The following is an 18,555-nucleotide window of genomic DNA, read 5'->3' on the forward strand; positions in this document are numbered from 1 at the left end:
AATTATTGCTTAAGAATATTGTTGTAGCATAACTGCATTTTTATACTCTCAGTTTTTGGCCAAAGATTGGAGCTAGCAAAATGGCTACAGCCTCAACATAAAAATAAATGTTGGGTAGGATAAAAAACCATACAAAAGAGTAATAAGTAAGGCTTTAGCTGGCTAGCTAAGTAGCGAAATCTTCGTTCCTAGCCAAAAATTCTAAAACTGGTACGTTTAAGATCTTTACGTGGCTAAAAAACGTGATAATATATTTATCTTAACATTAATAACAAACAAAAAACAAATATAACAAAAATATAAAGCTTTCAGAAGATAAAAGCCTACAAAACTGACCACACATGACCACTTTCAAAATGGCCTTCGTCAAAATGGCCTTCGTCAAAATGGCCTTCGTCAAAATGGCCTTCGTCAAAATGGCCTTCGTATAGCCGCGAAAATATTGGATTGTTTTTTTAAGCGAAAGTCTTGCTTTGTTTTTTAAAGAATCAGGCGTCGTGATTGGTGTACTACGTGGGAGCGGTCAAAAAAAAGTCGGTAAAAATATATCGTTTTTGCTATCGGTGCGTATTTTACAAAATTTCGTGTTCCTGTAACGGAGGCGGCTTTCGCGGACACACAGACAGACAGACGACGGCTATTATTAAAGAGATGAATGAAGATTTATTCTTGTTTCTACAAACAATTTCAGAAATAATTAACTGTGATCAATAACTAACCTTTTCTTATTTCATTGCTTTTAAAAAGCGCATCCTCCTATAAGTAAGAATTTCTTATTCATTATTTTGATACAGTTGACTCCCTCTAATTCAGATCTCCATAATTCAAATATTTCTATAATTCGAACCATTGCTCAGTCACCGTCACTTTTCCTTAAGGAACTCTTATAAAAAACTTTCTACAATTCGAATTTCTCTAAGTCGAAACTTTCTCTAATTCGAACAATCCTTCAGTCCCTTCAGCACGATTCTCTCCCTAATTGGAATTTTAGAGTGTAAACAGGGCTTTGACAAATTCGATTTTTTTTCTAAAATTCAAAAATTGTTTTTCAAACGTTATTTTTCTTTAAAATGTTGGTCTTTCTACATTTTTTCACTTCTTTATACAATCAAATATTCAAATAGAGTTTATTTTTTGTGTAAACTATGAACATAAAGATTGAATGAAACTGGAATAGTGTTTTTTTGATTTTGAAATTAACGTAATTTCTCTTTGTAATTCGAATTTTCACTCTCTGAAGGAAAAGTTCGAATTACAGAGACTTTCTATAATTCGAATCTCTCAATAATTCGAACTAAAAATTTTTCCCGTGGAAATTCGTATTAGGTAGAGTCAACTGTAATTACAACTTTTCTGCGTGACGAATTACCAAAAAACAAAAACAGTTAGTCTTACCAGTCGATGCACTTTTGATTTCAATCTTATTCTGCACATGAAAAAAAAATATTTAGAACAAGAGAGGAAGAAGAATAACAACATATTTTTTTGATGTTGCAAAAAGCTTTAGCAAAGAAGTGTTTGTTAACCGTCTGGATTATGCAAGCGGGCAATATCTGTTTTGAGGCATTGTAATTGACTTACCGATCTTGCCGACAGTCTGGTTTATGCAGGCCCCTGGTCAAGAGTAGTGAAAGAAAAATTATAGGGATTTAGTGCATAGAGAATTCTGCTTTGGATGTATTTTTTTTTTCTGCTTCTAATTTCTACAAGGACAGTAGTAAAGTACCGTAAAATGCCGAAATCAAGCGCAGCCAATTAGAAGCGCACCCATTGTTAAACGTACCAAATCCTTACCAAGATTTTATTCCCGTTTATAAGCGCACCCTCAAACAAGCGCATATAAGGAAAAGAGATAGAGCATACAATGATCGTTTCGGTTAAAATGCAGGATTTTTCTGTAAAACAAAACAAAGATTTGATAATTAGGTCTTTTTTGAAGTGTGGAATATTAAACACTCCGACGGATCGAAAGATCAGAACTGATGACGATTCAGAATCCCCTGACACAGATGGTATGAGTACGAACAAAGTAATTTTCGTTCTGATATTTCTTCTGACGATTCAACAACTGATGAAGATTAAGGAATATTATTACTATTATTTTACTATTATTTACCCAGGATAGCCTCTTCAGTTTCTATGGGAACTGTTATCAATGAGGGTCCTGGGAAGGGGGTTCTAGTGCATTTAAAACTCCCATTTGAGCTAAAGAAGGCGTGCAAGCACAACAACCGCTTAACTAGACAACCGCCTAAGATATCAATCCTTTTCTCATACTGAACGTTAAGCACAAAGGATCGATTCACACTTTTATAGTCTCTGGCATGACTCGGTCGGGGTTTGAAAACAAGACCTTCCGCACTGGAGGCGAACGGCATTGTACAAAAAGATACACAAAAAAGAATATGCAAAAAAAATTATTTACTTTTTCTTTCTTTTTTTTCCTTGCACTTTTTTTATACTAGTTTATAAGCGGACCCTCAGATAAGCGCATCAAAATCTTGATTTCAGCATTTCATGGTATTATTACAGTATAAAATTATTCTTTATTTTTATCTAAGCTGGACGGTTAACAAATGCAGTAATGACTGATTAGCCAGTGCTGTACCAAAAATATCGCCCCCAGTCATTGCACTGACCCCGCAAGCTCGCTCGGCACTTACACTACTCTAGCCGATAAGAAAATCGTTAAAGAAATACTGTTGCAGATGACATATCGCAGTCCAGCCGATAAGAAAGGTGTAGCTAAGTAAAATTTATGCTCCAACTGCAGTTTCATGTTAAAATTATTATTTAAGAATAATGTTTTTCAACTTGTTTCACTATCGCCATTTTTGAGAACATAGGCCAATTCGAAAACACACAAAATATCATTTGTGGAAATCGATTCTAATTATTGTTTTTACTTACATCTCTAAGTTCATAGTATTGCGCTAAAAAAAGAATCAAAAGAGAAATAAGTCATAAAAGATTGACCAGCTTTTTGTTTTATAGCTTACTCGAAAATAAGTTGTGCTCATATAAAAAATCTTAAAAGCTATCTAGGAATCTATTTATTATAAAAAAATCTTTTTCGATTCTTGATTATTCGTTTCGAAAGCTGCGCTAATTATGCGAAATTATCTCCAAAACATGTATTTGCTTTTGAGCTTAATTATAGAAAGTAAATATAAAAATTTGTGTAAAATGTTCAAAACACCAAAGTGAACGGCTGAAAACATTCTCTAATCAAAATTGACATCATGCATAATTAGTAAAATTAGCCAATTCTTAAGAACCAATCAAGAAAGCTGAAAGTATACAAATTTTTAGACAACTTTTGAAGCTTTTCCATATGAAATTAACTTTTCGCATCAAATCAACAAATAGTAATTAATCGAAGAAGATTTTATCAACTACATCTTTTTGTTGATCTGATTAATTTGTTTTAATTCATCAATATATTGAGATGAAATATTATAATAAGATGTGAATAATGATTACTTACTATATTTTCATTTTCATTTTTTAAATCCGTACTAAGTTAAAAGAAAAAACACAACATGTCAATCTTCAAGTTGTTAGCAATGTATAAAGTGAAGAACGCAACGTTTGGTAACCTAAATTTAGTCAGCTTGGAAACGACATCAAAATTCAGAAAAATTAACACTTTTAAATTTGATATTCCCTTACATCCCCACTTACTACTATTCCCTTACATCCCCCCTTACTACGATTAGATTTCTCCCACTCTCCGCAATGTTTCTTAATTTTTACCACTTATTTCAATTTATTATCGTCCCCTTACATTCCCTCTAACTACTTTTAAATTTTAAGCAGGGTAATATTTTTTGAACAGAAGGCTTTTTCGAACGTGATTATAATGATCATTATAGCGATGTCACTTTATAGCCAATGAGGTTTGCTGAAATATTTGTAGCTCCTCTTTTTATGCTAATACCAATAGGAAGGAAAGAGATACCTATGTTTTATTTCATGGATTACCGTGCACATTAACAAAACAAACGTAGCTAATTATCACTTTGTGTTTAGCTACCGCAAAATTATTACCAATGGTGAAAGTAGCTGTGCGTTAATGCGAATACAAACTTCACTTACATTTCTTTCCGGAGTCGATCCACCTGAAAAAAAAGTTGAAAATTTTTTAAAAAAATTACATTACTAATTCTATCCTCAATTCAAATCAATCGAACATACCAACGTTAATTGTTTAGGCTGCTGAGGCCGACGTTTCTCGCTAGCAGCTTGTTGCCGATTACGTCGGCGCTCAGCAACCTCTTCAAATATTTTACGTTGCCTCCTAGAAATGAAAATAAATTATAAAAGAACTGGTTGCAACAAATTTATGCTTTCATGAATATTCGACGTGAACGTATCTTACCAAATTTTTTGCACATTCTTTTCAGCCCTTGTGCCTTTTTTGAGGAATATTGCATTCCTCGGGCTGTAAAAAGGTAATATATTTTACTAGTAGTGTCCAAGCTACTACAAAGTTACTCCTTTAATCTATAAATGCACTATCGAACGAGGCAACAATACAAAACTTTTAGTCTTTGTATTTGCGTTCATTTTTTGCAAACTAATTAATTTTAGGAATCCATGTTTATAATAAAACGGTGCCAAATTGCAGTGGGGCAATAACTGCCAAGAACGTTACTACTCTTACCTTGGAAGGAGTTTGAGACTTTCATAGAATGATATATGTATTGTTTGTTTGAAGTTTCAACATGAATATTTTTAAATTCTCGCTATATTCTTAGCACGGTTGGGATTGAAAAATGTAAGAATGCGAACTGTTGCAAGAATCACCACTAAGATACTAAGGGAGCCATATTTAATTAACAAAGAGACAACTATATTTTGGTAAGAAAAGTAATTACCTCCATTGATTTAGCAAGTATTATAAAACTATGGAAAAAGATGCCGTTGGATTTTAATTATCACCAACTCAATTAGGACTATAAACAGCAACTATGACATAACTTACGCAGACTGCGGGCTCTAAAAGAAAAGAAGCAATTGTTATGAGAGAAAATAACAATAACAAGAATATAATTTTGTTGGTTTACTTACTGTCCTTCTCAAGAATTTCACTCCGGCAACACCCTTGAAAATGGTGGACATTGATTCGACGGTCGAATTTGTCTCGGCATACAACTGAAAAATAAGTAAAACAAAACAAACTTAAAGAGAAATTCGTAGTTGCTGTCATAGTTATTAAAAAAAGACTGGTTCAGAAGATCGGCAAATTCCCAATGATACTCGCTCGATCTTTTAATGTACGTCACTTGACCCTGATAGTGCACGATCATTCAAAAAGGCTAGTATTGGTGGAAGTGAAGATGTGTTTTGGCATCATTAGATAATTTTGAGGATGACTGATAATCTTATGGAAGTTTCAGACGAAGATAATTACTTAAATGAATTTTCGTACGAACTATGTGAATTTGTTTTGTTTTGTTTTTTTCTGAATATTTATACAGGATGAAACCGCCAGTTTATATGTACATTATATATAAAGAACTGCTATCATTGACCGTCCTGTTGAAAATGTAGTCTTTTAGTTTAGTTTATGCAGTCAGGGAATAGTATGTTGATATGACCTCATTATTATTTCTTAAAGAAGAGGCGAACTGCGCACGGCACGGCTGCTGAACAAAAGTTCATGATGCCAATGTTGATTTTGAAGACCAGACCGACTGGCTTGGTCTGCTGATCCATAATAAATTAATCTGCATGTTACAGCCATGATAACAAAAAAGTCATAAAACAAAGACTAAGAATGTTTTGATATTGAAAATATTCGTACAGTTCGTATTCGTAGAGATATAATTTGATGTGTTACGCATACAAGAAATGTTGCAAAACGACAACGCAATAGACCCAAAATACAAAACACTTTTGTTTACATCTTGCTGTGCTGAATTATAGATAATACAGTATTTTTACTGAATCGCCAAACGGGTGGCTTAATTTAAAAAACAATGAAATATATTTCTCTCTTCATTGTAATAGCCACGGGTCAATGCACACGAAATAATTAAACAAGAAAGCTGTGGATCAAAATAGCAAAAATGTTGAAGAACATGTGACGGAAATATTTTTATTATTTAAAACTGACCATACTGAAACAAAATTTGATTAAAGAAGGTTAGGAAATTAAAGATTCGTTAATAAAGATGAAGCCTCCATATTGTGCGTTCAATTTGTTGTTGAATGTTTCCTGTCTGTATATGTATCAAATTTGGCGCCATCACATCATAACAAACTTCATCGTTCGAAGCTCGAAGTATTTTGTGGAAAAGGAACTCAAAACATGAAAAAAATATTGTTGTTGGTCATAAAAAAAATTCCTTAAGTCCAAAGAAGTTAAAACAAAGGTTATAAGAAGCTGTTTCTACTATAGTACGTAAAAAATACTTGGTTAACTCAAGTCAAAGATGTTATTTTTGATGTTTACTGAAAAGTAAATCTAAAACCTACTTATTTTGTTCGCCCCTCATTTAAGATCCGATTATGCACTTTTCCTTGTGGGCTATGTGACAAAGTATGTAAAAGTCATCAAGACGCACAATGATGATAATCTTAGTGGCTAGGGAAGAGGATCAAGAGGAAGAACTAGTTAATGAAAAGAACTAGTTAATGCTTCTAGAAATTGCATTGGATAATGTCGTGAAAAGTAACAGTTTTTTCAGAAATTATTTCTAACGTATGGATCACGTTACGGTTGTGCAAACTTCTAAATGCTGTAGTCTCATCAGTTGGTTGAGGTGTATGCAAACCTGTGCAGTCATTAAAGCACTTTCCTTTAACGTTACAACTCCAAGCCCATTTTTAAAATCTACAATTCAAGGCGTATCGAAAGGTGGAAACTGATAATCAAAACTCGTACTAGAAGTTCGTTTAATTAGCGATAGCATTTGTTTAGTCTGCGGAGTATTCTGGAAATTCTCCGTCTCAGGTCAAACCGGTCCTGTGGTTATTATTATTGCGCTTTTCCCCAACAACTAAAAAATAATTTCAATACAATAATAACTGATCACCTCGGGCTGTACCGCAAAATATCGCCCGAGGTCTAAGTGCAGACCGAGCTTGCGAGGTCGGTCCAATGACTGAGGGAGATATTTTCGGAACAACACGGGGTAATCGGTTATTATTGTATTTGTTAACCGTCAAGTTAGATAAAAATAAAAAAATAAGAATTTCGGTTTAATGTTCTTATAATACTAGCATTCCACAATACTCGAGGTCAAAATTCGAAACAGTCCTGTCTAAAATTAAACATTTTATGCAGAATTCAAAAGTCCCTGGAAAGTCAAAACATTACGATGTTCGACACTAACAGAGGAATGTAAAAATTTGAATGTTGAACTAAAATTTAGTTACAGCGAATATTGAAGTAATTTTTTTAACTAGCTAGCTAGCTAAGAATAACATGGGCTTTAATGAGTTTTATATTGACTGAGTAACGAAAAAGCTGAAGAAACGAGTCTAAAAATAAGAGGAGACGTATTTGTTATAATTTTGTCGTCCTGTATTTAGTCTTTTTGATAAAACTGGATATCAGATCATCCTTTTTATGGACAATGTAGCTAGTTAACTAGCCATGTTGAAGAAGCATTCCAGACAGAATGTTGCTGACTCTGGTTATTTTAACTGTTAAACTTGACATTGTTGTTGTTTCTTTTCTATGAAAATGTTTTTATCGATAAATGTATTGTACAAGTTAGATATTCCAATGCTTCTTAAAACTTGTTTTTCGTGCTTGTTTACATTTTAAGCTACCTTTTTTCTTGACGACGGCAATATCGCTCCATATCGGCCCATCGACGGTTAACAATGATCTATATTGAACAAGTGTATAAGAATTTTTGCGTAAGTACAATCCAATTCTTATCCATAAAAGTAAAATAGAAATTGTAAAAAAATGTTTTGTCAATTGTACAAGAACATTAAGGCTAAAAATAGCTGACAAAATTAGTCATGGATAGACTGATATGTATTGAAGAGAAATAAAAAATGCTTAAAATATATATAAAAAAGTAAGAACATATCAGGCTGAAGTTAAATTTCACAGTTCTTATGGGAAAGTGTAAGGTGTTACAATAAATATACTACCATCTCATGAATGTGTTTTTTACATGCATACACAATATTGTTAGCTATATATTTGTTTCTTAAAGTTCTCATCAAGTACTCTTGTTTTAGTTATTTCAGCCAACCACTTTGATGCCGCTCTTTCTGAACATGTTCTGCAGAGATTTTAAGTATATCAATGCCTTTTGGTCTTCTACACATACTGGCCCCGAATACACTACAATTTACACCTGGAATCTTCAAAAAATGCTGTGTTGAGCAGACTTATTGTTTAAATCAATCTTATTCGGTTGCAACTTTGTGCGAAGCAATTTTATAACATATATCTGTATGAAATCTTTCGTTCTCATGGTGACTGTATCTTTCGTAACAAAAACAAACTTTCTACCTGTTAAAAATATATTTTTCAAACTTAATGTTTACATCTGCCAATATCTTTTACGAAACAACAAAAATTTGTCCTATCTTAGAGCACCTTTCATAGTTTACGTAAATTTCATTTTAACAAATCGTTTTTTACATTTTCTTTTATATGTATTGTTCAAACATTATTGTTAAATAATATTTTATTATAAGATTTGGTGTAAGACTGTATATTTTTAATCAATGCAAAAATTCCTGTCTTTTTAACAAACCTCGTCCCCAGGGGCTTTTGCCTTTTTAACATCGAGACAGGCTGCAAAAAAAAACCCTGGTACAGGCTGGTTTACACCCAACATAGGTAATCCATTCACAGATCGTAATACATGCATAAAATCCGCCATCTTTATAGTAAATCGATAAAGATGGCGGATTTTGTTACAAAAACATTGAAGAAGAGGATTCCTGAGTATTTGAAATGCTCAAAAATATTGACCAAAAACGGTGAGCCAAACAGCAAATATTTTTATAAAAGATGTTATTTGGGCTTTCATTTTCCATTGTTGACATTTTTAATGATAATAAAGGTTCCTTTTACAGCTTTGTAAAGAACATGAATTTTGGCAATTTAAGTGGGTGATAGCTATCTTGCTAACAGGTATGTACATAGGCAGGCGTAGTAAGCCATTACTGTATTTTCGAATGTTTACGTTTATTCGAACGTTCTCGGAATATTTGATTGTTTTTTTTTCACGTGACCAGTCTATATGACGCCCTATTAACCGACATCAAAAGAAAAACAAAACAATAAAGTTAATTTAAAGTGGTAGGAAATGTCAATTACTCCTTGATTTCGTCTGGTAGACGATAGTTTATTTGACGATTTAAATGAAATAGACGAATTCATAGCAGGACAACAGTCAAAAGCTACAAAATATTGTAATACGTTTGCAGCAAACACCTTTGTCAGGTATTGTCGAATCATTCAAGAATATAGACCATCTCATCTCATACCACCAGAAGAGCTGAATAACAAACTGTGCAAACTATTTATTAATGTCAAACAAAAGTTTATGTAGCCCAACACAGTGGTCACAAAAATATTGATTCGTTACGAAATTACAAATCAGCTAGTACCACTCACCGTTACAAAATTTCAAACATCTTGAGCTCAATTAATAACCAACTTGACGTACATAACCAATCGACAGCTCTTCCAGTTCCACGCAGTCTCTTCATTTTTTTCCCGGAGGAAATTTTAACAATGGTACATTAAATCTTAATACGAACACTCCAGCAAAACTGTATTGAAATATTCTATTTTTAAAAGTTGTATTGCATTGTTTATTTTTGAACGAGTTGTGGATCCAATGTCTGTGTACGTTCGAATTATAAAGCGAGTTACATGGTTTCCATCTAAGCCTTGTTTTTGGTAAAGACCCCTGGACTCACATCTTTTTTTCACTAATGGTTATGAAAAAATCAGTGGGGTAATAAATGACTTATGAACCCTTTTATCCTGTCTATACGGGAAAATATAGACGTCTGTCACTCGGCTAAACGGTTAAGCCATTATTAGAAACCAAGTGCTCTTCCCAAAGTGTAGTTTTGTTTAGACCAGCTTAATGCATGTTCCAATTTCTAGCTAGCACACACATCACACTTGTGCAAAATTTAGCCACAAAAGTCACAGTTAGTAAGAAAAATGTCTTGTTTTGAAGCAAAATTTGTGTGTAAAGCCACCACAAAACATATTTACAGCTAAAATGAAATTATTCACATGACATATTTTGCTAAAGATCCTAAAAACGTACTAACCCAAATAAAAGTTTATGTAACTATATAACACAATTAAGTAATAAACAAGTAGATTTATCTGTAACCTCTTGGGTAATTAGATTTACATAAGAGTTCTGAGGCCTTTCCTGAGCACAAGTTTCTCAGGTTGTTGTCACCTATAATTATTTTACCAATACAGTTCTGGGAATGTGAATGTTCATCAGTACTGAATTATCATGCCAAAGCACATTCTATTGCTGTTTAAACGCAGTATATATTGCTGCTGAAATTTTTTTGTCATAGATCAACTGGGAAAGTTGACCGCTAAAAGAAGGGAAGGATTCATAGCGTAAATAAAAGGACTGAAGTTTGCTGAGGAAGATGCCTAATCTTTGACCCAATTTTAAACCTAGTCTTATCAACTGGGTTGCTTACAAAAAATATTCAGCCAAGATTTATAAGACGTTGAAAACATTTTATACTTAGCTACACGTCAACACATTTTGTTGATAAACAATGCTTCTTAAAACATTTTATCACTATAAAATATAGTTTCAGGGTGAACAAATAATGATTTGGTTTGAAATAAAACTTTCGCGTTGAAAAACATAAAAAACCAAAATACATCGCCCTCGCCATGTGCATGTGAAGAACGAGGACTTTATCAATTTGCATTTACTAGCTGCAGAAACTAGCCAGACTAACTTATTATTTATAGTAACCAATATACTGGTTATGAAAAGCAGCCTGTATCAGGGTCTTGTTTAGTCGTCAAGTAAGCGCTAGCAGCTTTGTCATAGGCAACAAACCATGGGGACGAGGATGTATTTTTAACTGAAGTTTCATGCGCGGCAAAAAGATCTTTTTAAACAGTGTTTTTCTATTAGAAGTTGTTGTGCAACTTTTTTTAAGGATGTAAATAAACATTGCCTAGTTGCTTTGAAACAACTTTCATGTCGCTTATTAAGTATAAAAGAAAACTCTGTTAAAAAAGTTCGGTATAAAATAAAAAAGTAAATAATGTTTGTGGAAGGATTCGATTCTCAAGTAAAATCCATTTCGGTTGACTTATGCGATCCAACTAATGCGACGTAACATTCAAAACGAGAAAATTCACAAGAAATTCCCTCCGTACCAAAAATGCAATACAAGCAACATATTATAAAAAGTAGCTATTCATTTACCACAAAGGTTTTGCCTAATCATAGCAAAAAATTATTCTCTTCGCCCAATTCGCGAGACTTAATTTTGCAAAAACATTTTTATCCACACAAATCACGACAATTTCTTTCTGCAAAAGTTTGTTAAACGTTACTTCTTACCTTAAAAGGAAAACGAAAAATTGAGGCAGTTAGCTAAAAAGGTTTGAGCTCAAAATACGTGAGTCTGATATAGCAATAGATCTGCTATAGGCCTTGTGCCTACCTGAACAATACGAAAGGCACAATCTATTTCTTCTACTCATAAGTAGGGTCAATTTTGACCCTCATCCCCAGGGCTTTTTTGTCATGTTTTAGTAACAGAAAAAGTAAACATATTACCAGAAGTAAAGTATGCAAGGAAAGTTTGGTAGAAGATGTGCTGTTTCACCAGTAGGTAACGTCAATTTTGAACAGGACAATATGCTAACTAGTGATGGTTCATCTAGATTTTAAATCCAGTTTGTGGATTTTTTTTGTTCTTCTTCAGAAGAACATATCTTTTGCTGGCAAAAACAAAGGAAAAATATTATATGATTACTGTAGATATTTTGTGTCAAATATAGAGCGAATGGTTGTATAGTTGGTATTTGTTTCATGGAGAATCATCTTTACCTGGAAGAGCGCTGACTGAGGAAAAAATCAACATAATTGTGCGAAAATATGGAAGGCAATCTTGTTACAAAAACATGTCAATGATGCCAGGTTATTTTTCCTCGTCATCTCTATATCAGAAAGGCAAAAAAATCCTGGGGACGTGGGAGGTTTTGTTTAGGACCTGTCATTAGTTGCACTTGTACTGTTATTCTATGGCTAGTTTGAACTTCCTGTAAAATTTAAAATATACGCTTATCCTACTTTCATAAAACACAGCTGTTAGATAAGCTGACCGCTTCCGCTGATTCATTAGAGTGAAGGCAAAGAAAGCATATTGGCTACTTGCAGGTGAAAGATTAACTAGTAGGGATTTGTTTTAAAAGCTTAAGTACATAAAATAGTTCAGCCATTACATGATTATATACCGAACACCAATGGTGCGAAAAACACTTTCAGCTAATTAAAGATGTCCGCCTTATTGGAAGTTAGATATTTTGGGCTTAATTTTATTAAAGTAGGGTGAACCGTGAAAGAATTTAGTACAAAAATTTGTCCGTTAATTGGAGTGTCTGCTAATTCCTTCTTTGTTTTAAAATAGTTAACCTTTTATAAGACTTTATCAGAATTGACCAGATGTAATAAAATCTGTCTGTTAATCGATGTGGCCACCTTTTGTACTGTGCGTTCTGGAAGAGTGGAGGCGTGAGGTAGTGTAGTGTTGTAATTTGTTGTAATTTAGCGTCTAGAACAATGGACTTGCGCGCACATACATACAGAGTATATAAATTGGTAAATGAGCGAGGTATACTAGCTCGCCATTAAACGTAAAATTTGAAAATGTTAGTTGCTTACCATTATTTAAAACTCACATTTCACACATTTGAGATTTTAGAAATAGGATTTATTATTGTGCTGGGGCAAGCTATACTTTAAACCAATTGTTCTTGGTGTTTCAGTGCTAAAATATACTTAATAATACGACACGAGATTGACAACATGGGAGATATACAAATTTTTAGAGACTGTAATCACCACTTTATGGGCAAATGAAATTTTCCAGTGATTTTGCTTAGCATGTTTGCTTTCTCCCATTCAATTAAAAAAATTATTACTCGATGGGTTCTGACATACTGCCTAAAAATTAAGAAAAATGTGCAATTTTTTATGATTTTATATATAATGTATAAGAAAAGTGAAAAAGCAAAATATATTTAGATGTTCACCAGCTAAATTCAAACGTTCTTATAAGAACTTATAAGAACATTTGGAAGAACCTTATAAGAAATAACTCATGAACAACGCAAAATGTAAACCAATCAAATAAAACACAAGGTTCTAAACAATGGAATGAAACCGACAACTGTTTTGTTGCAAAATCGTATAACAAATCTTGTGATAAAAACAAAAGGAGAAAATGAAGTAAAATAAAAGCGGTCAATTACAACCCGGGTTATTTAAAATTTGAAATAACCCGGGTTGAGATTTGAAAAGAAAACAGACCGAATTAAGACTCAGCGAAGCTTTTCCATGAATCTTTTTAGTTGGATCTTTCTTGTTCTTTATTGTAAATTAGTTTGTTCTTTTCCCTACAGTTTTTTCATTTTTTGTCGTTTGGTTATTTTTTAGTTCTTCATGAGAGAATTTTTTAAGTATTTTTTGTTTGAACCCTTATTTAAACCTTATTCATCATAAAGTTATAAAATACTGTTAGCAGCATAAAATGTCGTCTACAAATGCTTGATAAAAATGTCGGACGGACCAGTAAATATTTTTGCGAAACAGTAGCATTTTTCAATCTACCAGCAGAGAAAATAGCACAGGAGTAAATAGTCCGTCCGACATAGTTGTATTTATAAGGACATGGCAAACCACGGATTTTCTCATTACTTTTGGGAAATTCTCTAAAGGAGACATTTACCGCATAGACAATTTTTAAGCAACTTAAGTTGCTTAATGTTTGCATAATTTTATTAAAATAATTTTAGAAATTGTGTAAGAATGAAAAGAAAATTGTCGTATTGTTGGTAAAAGAAAGGTTGTTATTTCTATTTGTAGAGAACTTAGTTATATTTTACGGCCCCTATGAATCCCTATGTATTTTTTGATTGAGAAACACTATGACCATATTATTCTTTAGATGACGTTTTCAAAGTCCCCACTGAACATTTTTGATAAAAAATGATAAATTTTTAACTTGAAACTATGAATAAAAGGGATATAAATTAAGTTGGTTCGATTTATGACGCTATTAATGTTTTACTGAAGTCATCATTTTTTTGCTCACGTCACCTAAACTTTCGAGCTATGGAAATGCTTGATCAGATTAAAAAAAATTGGCAAAAACTTTTGTAAATTCAATCGCTTATGAACGAGTAGCTTATCAAAGAAAAATCGTGTATATACCTTGCATTCTATGAATGAAAATGTGTTTTTATTTTTCATAAAGCCGTAAAAGCCGTAAACCGTGAGCTTTTTTGTTGCTATGTTTCCTAGACTAGTAAAGAATGGAACGATCCAAAAAGTAAAAAACAAAGTCCGAATAAATTCATTTTATTTAAATAACGTGCGTCCAAGGAGTGATCAGAATCTGAATTAATTATATCTAAAGCCTGAATTTTTATTGATTCATGCAATTCAAGCAAAAAATACTAAAGCTTTCTTGGTCTAATGTACCACCGGGGGAAGTATAAAGTGCATGCGGGGCGTAAATCCGGAAAGTCCTAATACAAACAGAACTTTGCATGAATTCGAATTTCTCAAGCATTGCGATATGGCCTTACACTATTTAGAAAAGAATGATTTCATAGAAAAACCGCGTGCTAAGCATAAAAATAATAAGTATCAACACCAGTTAATTTAACTTTATTCCTGCTAGGGAAGGGATGGTGATTCAAGTTACTGTATGTTATGTTTACAGTAGAATAATTTTTCTGGTCATAATTCATAGTGCAGTTTTTATACAAAGTCGACATCAGTTTAAGTACATAAATATGCAATAATATTTAAAAAATTTCCCTTTTCGAAATACAAATACATAATCAGAGATATACTCTTGGAATTGTAGGTAGCCATATTGTCCGTTATATATTTTCTATTCTCCTTACAAATGCTAAAAATAAGAACGCTAATTTTACAAACAACATAATTAATAATGCTTCGTAACTGGTGAACCAGATACGTAGAGCTTCCTTTAAAACAAACGTTTCTTTTTTCTCTGTCACTCTACTTCATTTAATATCAATACTACTACAAAATACATTTTATCAAAAAGAAAGAAGCCACTAAGATAACATTTTAATATAAAAAACCAATCTTCCCCTTCCGTGCATCCTGAAGAAAATGCTTAACACTTGCCTAGTTTTGAAAAAGACAGCCACGTTTTGTTTACGGCAGAATGGATGTGGAAATTAGAAAATTTTAGCGCGATTTAATTTGGCGGTAGGCCTATATGATTTTTTGTTGTGCATAATATAGCGATGCAGTTTCACTAGATATTCATATAAGTACTCGTTAACGCGTGGAAAAATTCACTCGACTTCACTAGCAACAACCATCCTTGGATCACACAGGGAATATCGGGTATCATCGATCACACACGGAATATCGAATATTATGCATCACACACGGAATATCGAATATTATGCATCACACTTGGAATATCGGGTATTATGGATCACACACGGAATATCAAGTATTATGTATCATACATGGAATATCGGGTATTATGGATCACACACGGAATATCAAGTATTATGTATCATACATGGAATATCGGGTATTCTAACATAGATTTCTAACCAGAAACTAGGAATGGACACGAAATTTTATTAACGATGAAAGACAATTATAAATTTGGCGTGCATTTAATTTGGAGATGTCGAAAGAAAATTTGTACGAATAAAGTAACTTACAAATCTCGGCATTTTCTTTTCTTAAGATGTCAAATAACTAAAGATAACAAAAAATAGAGTGTATCTTTCCTTGAAAAAGTAGAAACTGAACGTGAAATTTTTAATATACATCCTTACCTAATCCAAAAATATATAAAGCACACCAATCACCCTGAAAATCTCAAATATATAGAGAAAAAATGGATAAGTACACCTAAGAGAATAGATTACCTATAAATGCGTTTAATATATTCAAAGTGAGATACTTAAGTTATTACTTTAAACCCAAAGTGTCAATCTTAAATTTACCTCTTTGAAATACGTCAGTTTTAAAAACCTCTGACGTGCGTTCTGATAAAAAACCTTTTATGGCTAACACAAGGCTCATAATCTTTTTAAAAAGGTTGCGAACTGGTAAACAAATTTCAGTCGGACAATAAGAAGGAAAGGCATTCTGTGGTAAAAAATTATAATTAGCTAAACGTAACCTCTCAAGTACCACGATATAAAAAATACGGCAAGCAGTTGTTTCTTACATAATCAAATAAGTTTTTTTAGATAAAACATTGTAAAAGCAAAAGTAGTAGTATGAATTCCCAGAATGCATTATGCAAACGAATGATGCAAAAACAAATTTGCTTTTCCCTGTAAATTCAGACCATTATCTTTATTTTTCATTCCCTTGCGTGAGTGAGCATGGTTGCCCACGCCAGTCACTTCCTTACACGTCGCATTTAGTCTTCTAAGGCGTGACGTTACGCTAGACTTTACCAAAATAAAAGTTAGAACGGTACTTCAGTTCTATGTGATAAATATATATACCCGTATACCAAAATACCTATATACAGGCATACATATATAAGTATACGCTATCCATAAATTAACTTCTATAAAATAAAAAAAGAGCGTGGTTAAAAGAAGAAGAGCGTGGTTGGTTGCTCTCACATGGAATGGGTTGAACCGCAGCTGTGGTAATCGCACTTGATAAATATGCTAGCGCTTTGGCCAAACCATGGACCTTGTGATTACGAAGTGAACTCCATAACCACTATGGCACGACCTTATTATAAAACGTTTAAATTGGGCCGAAAATTAAACAACTCGCTTATCAACCTTTAGGGCAATCTCGTCCCCAGTGATACGCTTTACTTTGCAGGGAAAAAAGAGATTATGACACATTCGTATCTATTTAGCAACTATCTTTCAAAATACTAAGTGACTGTTTTTATACTGTTCTCCTTCGTAGGTGTCGCTTTCTATTGTACATCATAACCGAAGTTCTAAAACATATTAAAACAAACGGCAACAAAAGATTTGTGTCTGGTAAAATGTCAATGTTTATAACTTTTTATATATGTACAAGTCTGTCTAATAATTTCTTCATTCTTCTGGTGGTCCACGTCTTCTCTTTGGATAAGTTTTTCTTGGTTGGCGTTGTGGTGGTGTTGGTTCAGCTGCTGGGTTTCCATTTTATGATTGTTCAATTAAACTTGCGTCGTCGTCGTCAAATTGTTCAGGAAATTATTTATCTGTGGTAACTTTTTTGAAGTGAGATTCATTTCTAGTAATTCATTTATCGTTGTTTTGTGATTTCGCGGTGATTACTATTCGTGGTTCTGCTCGAAACTTTGATGTTGTTTTGTTTCTTTTTGGTTGATGTACGATGACTAAATCTGATCCGTCGATGTTATTTTCCATTGCATTGTTCTTCTTATCATAATATTCTTTCGCTTCCTCTTTCGCTTTAATATCGTTGCTCTTGATTCGATTATGTTCGTCTTGTCTGTTTCATTCGAATATGACGGTATGGTGAGATTCAGTTTACGATGAAACATACCTTCTGCTGGCGCAATTCTATTTGTTGTATGTGGCGTGTTAAGATAGTTAAATAAGAATTTGTACACTTCTATTTTCCAATCTTTTCTTTCGATGACAGCGAATTGGGTTACTTTTTTAATGATGACATGAATCACTCTGCATATCCATTAGCCTGTGGATGTAATGGTGTGATTCGCCTATATTGTCTTCCGGTCTGTTGCATGTAATGTTTTAATTCGTGCGATTGAAATCCATTGTCGGATTTTAACTCTTTCGGTATTTCATAAGTGCTTGTGATTCTGTGCATGATAGAAATAAAGGTTTTTGCTGAGGTAGAGTTAGTAAATTTGATTTCTGGGAAACGTGATTTTTTATCAATTAGGACAAATATATTCTGTCCGCTTGGAAAAGGTCCAGTGTAGTCGGAATTAACTTTGTCAAATACTTTGTCTGGAATTTTCATAATTTTTTAAGGTGTGTTTTTCTTAATCGCATAATAGCTTGGCATGCTATACGTTTATTAAATTTGGTTTCGACATTCTCATCCAAACCAAAGAAGAATACTTTATATCGTAATAGAGATTCTGTTTTTGCTATGCCTTAATGTCCTGCATGTGCTAACTGAATTGCTACTGACTGACTTTGGGCATAATAATCTTATGTTGTTTCAACATTAGGTCGTCCTGAACTCTAATTTTCTAAAACTTTTTGATCTCTAATTTTCGAAAACTTTTTTAACATTAGGATATCTAGATCTCGTAAATCTAGGTTGTCTACATTAATTAACTTGTAACCAATCGTTGTTTTTGTACATC

At 33.0% G+C, this 18,555-nt stretch overlaps 2 protein-coding genes across 3 annotated transcripts; both read right to left on the reverse strand.

Moving 5' to 3' along the window:
* Nucleotides 1-246: 246 nt before the first annotated feature.
* Nucleotides 247-16,783, reverse strand: LOC130625476 (uncharacterized). 2 transcript variants are annotated; one of them, XM_057440578.1, is made up of 10 exons: nt 15,944-16,783; nt 5,074-5,157; nt 4,988-5,001; nt 4,382-4,444; nt 4,198-4,300; nt 4,099-4,121; nt 3,488-3,518; nt 2,911-2,933; nt 1,396-1,426; nt 247-756 (listed from the first exon to the last, which is right to left on the reverse strand). In XM_057440578.1, exons 1-10 carry the CDS (start codon nt 15,953-15,955, stop codon nt 715-717), a joined length of 426 nt encoding a protein of 141 aa, XP_057296561.1. In that variant the 5' UTR covers nt 15,956-16,783; the 3' UTR covers nt 247-714. The 2 variants fall into 2 exon arrangements, with proteins under 2 accessions (XP_057296561.1, XP_057296560.1); XM_057440577.1 differs by lacking the exon at nt 15,944-16,783 and adding an exon at nt 8,119-10,014.
* Nucleotides 16,784-17,491: 708 nt separating this feature from the next.
* On the reverse strand, nt 17,492-18,203 carry LOC130625269 (uncharacterized). Its single transcript, XM_057440320.1, has 3 exons — nt 17,896-18,203; nt 17,760-17,845; nt 17,492-17,664 (listed from the first exon to the last, which is right to left on the reverse strand). Exons 1-3 carry the CDS (start codon nt 18,201-18,203, stop codon nt 17,492-17,494), a joined length of 567 nt encoding a protein of 188 aa, XP_057296303.1.
* Nucleotides 18,204-18,555: the final 352 nt, after the last annotated feature.

The sequence above is a fragment of the Hydractinia symbiolongicarpus genome, chromosome 14 (assembly GCF_029227915.1).
Source record: "Hydractinia symbiolongicarpus strain clone_291-10 chromosome 14, HSymV2.1, whole genome shotgun sequence".
Taxonomy (NCBI): Eukaryota; Metazoa; Cnidaria; class Hydrozoa; order Anthoathecata; family Hydractiniidae; genus Hydractinia; species Hydractinia symbiolongicarpus.

Coding starts and splice junctions, on each gene's coding strand:
- LOC130625476 (XM_057440577.1), bottom strand. CDS start 8,190: ATGAGAACTTTAAGAAACAAATATATAGCTAACAATATTGTGTATGCA. Junction 4,301..4,381: donor AAGAATGTGCAAAAAATTTG/GTAAGATACGTT, acceptor TTTCATTTCTAG/GAGGCAACGTAAAATATTTG. Junction 2,934..3,487: donor AAAATGAAAATGAAAATATA/GTAAGTAATCAT, acceptor TTCTTTTTTTAG/CGCAATACTATGAACTTAGA.
- LOC130625269 (XM_057440320.1), bottom strand. CDS start 18,203: ATGAAAATTCCAGACAAAGTATTTGACAAAGTTAATTCCGACTACACT. Junction 17,846..17,895: donor CAGGCTAATGGATATGCAGA/GTGATTCATGTC, acceptor TGTCATCGAAAG/AAAAGATTGGAAAATAGAAG. Junction 17,665..17,759: donor TAGAATTGCGCCAGCAGAAG/GTATGTTTCATC, acceptor ACGATATTAAAG/CGAAAGAGGAAGCGAAAGAA.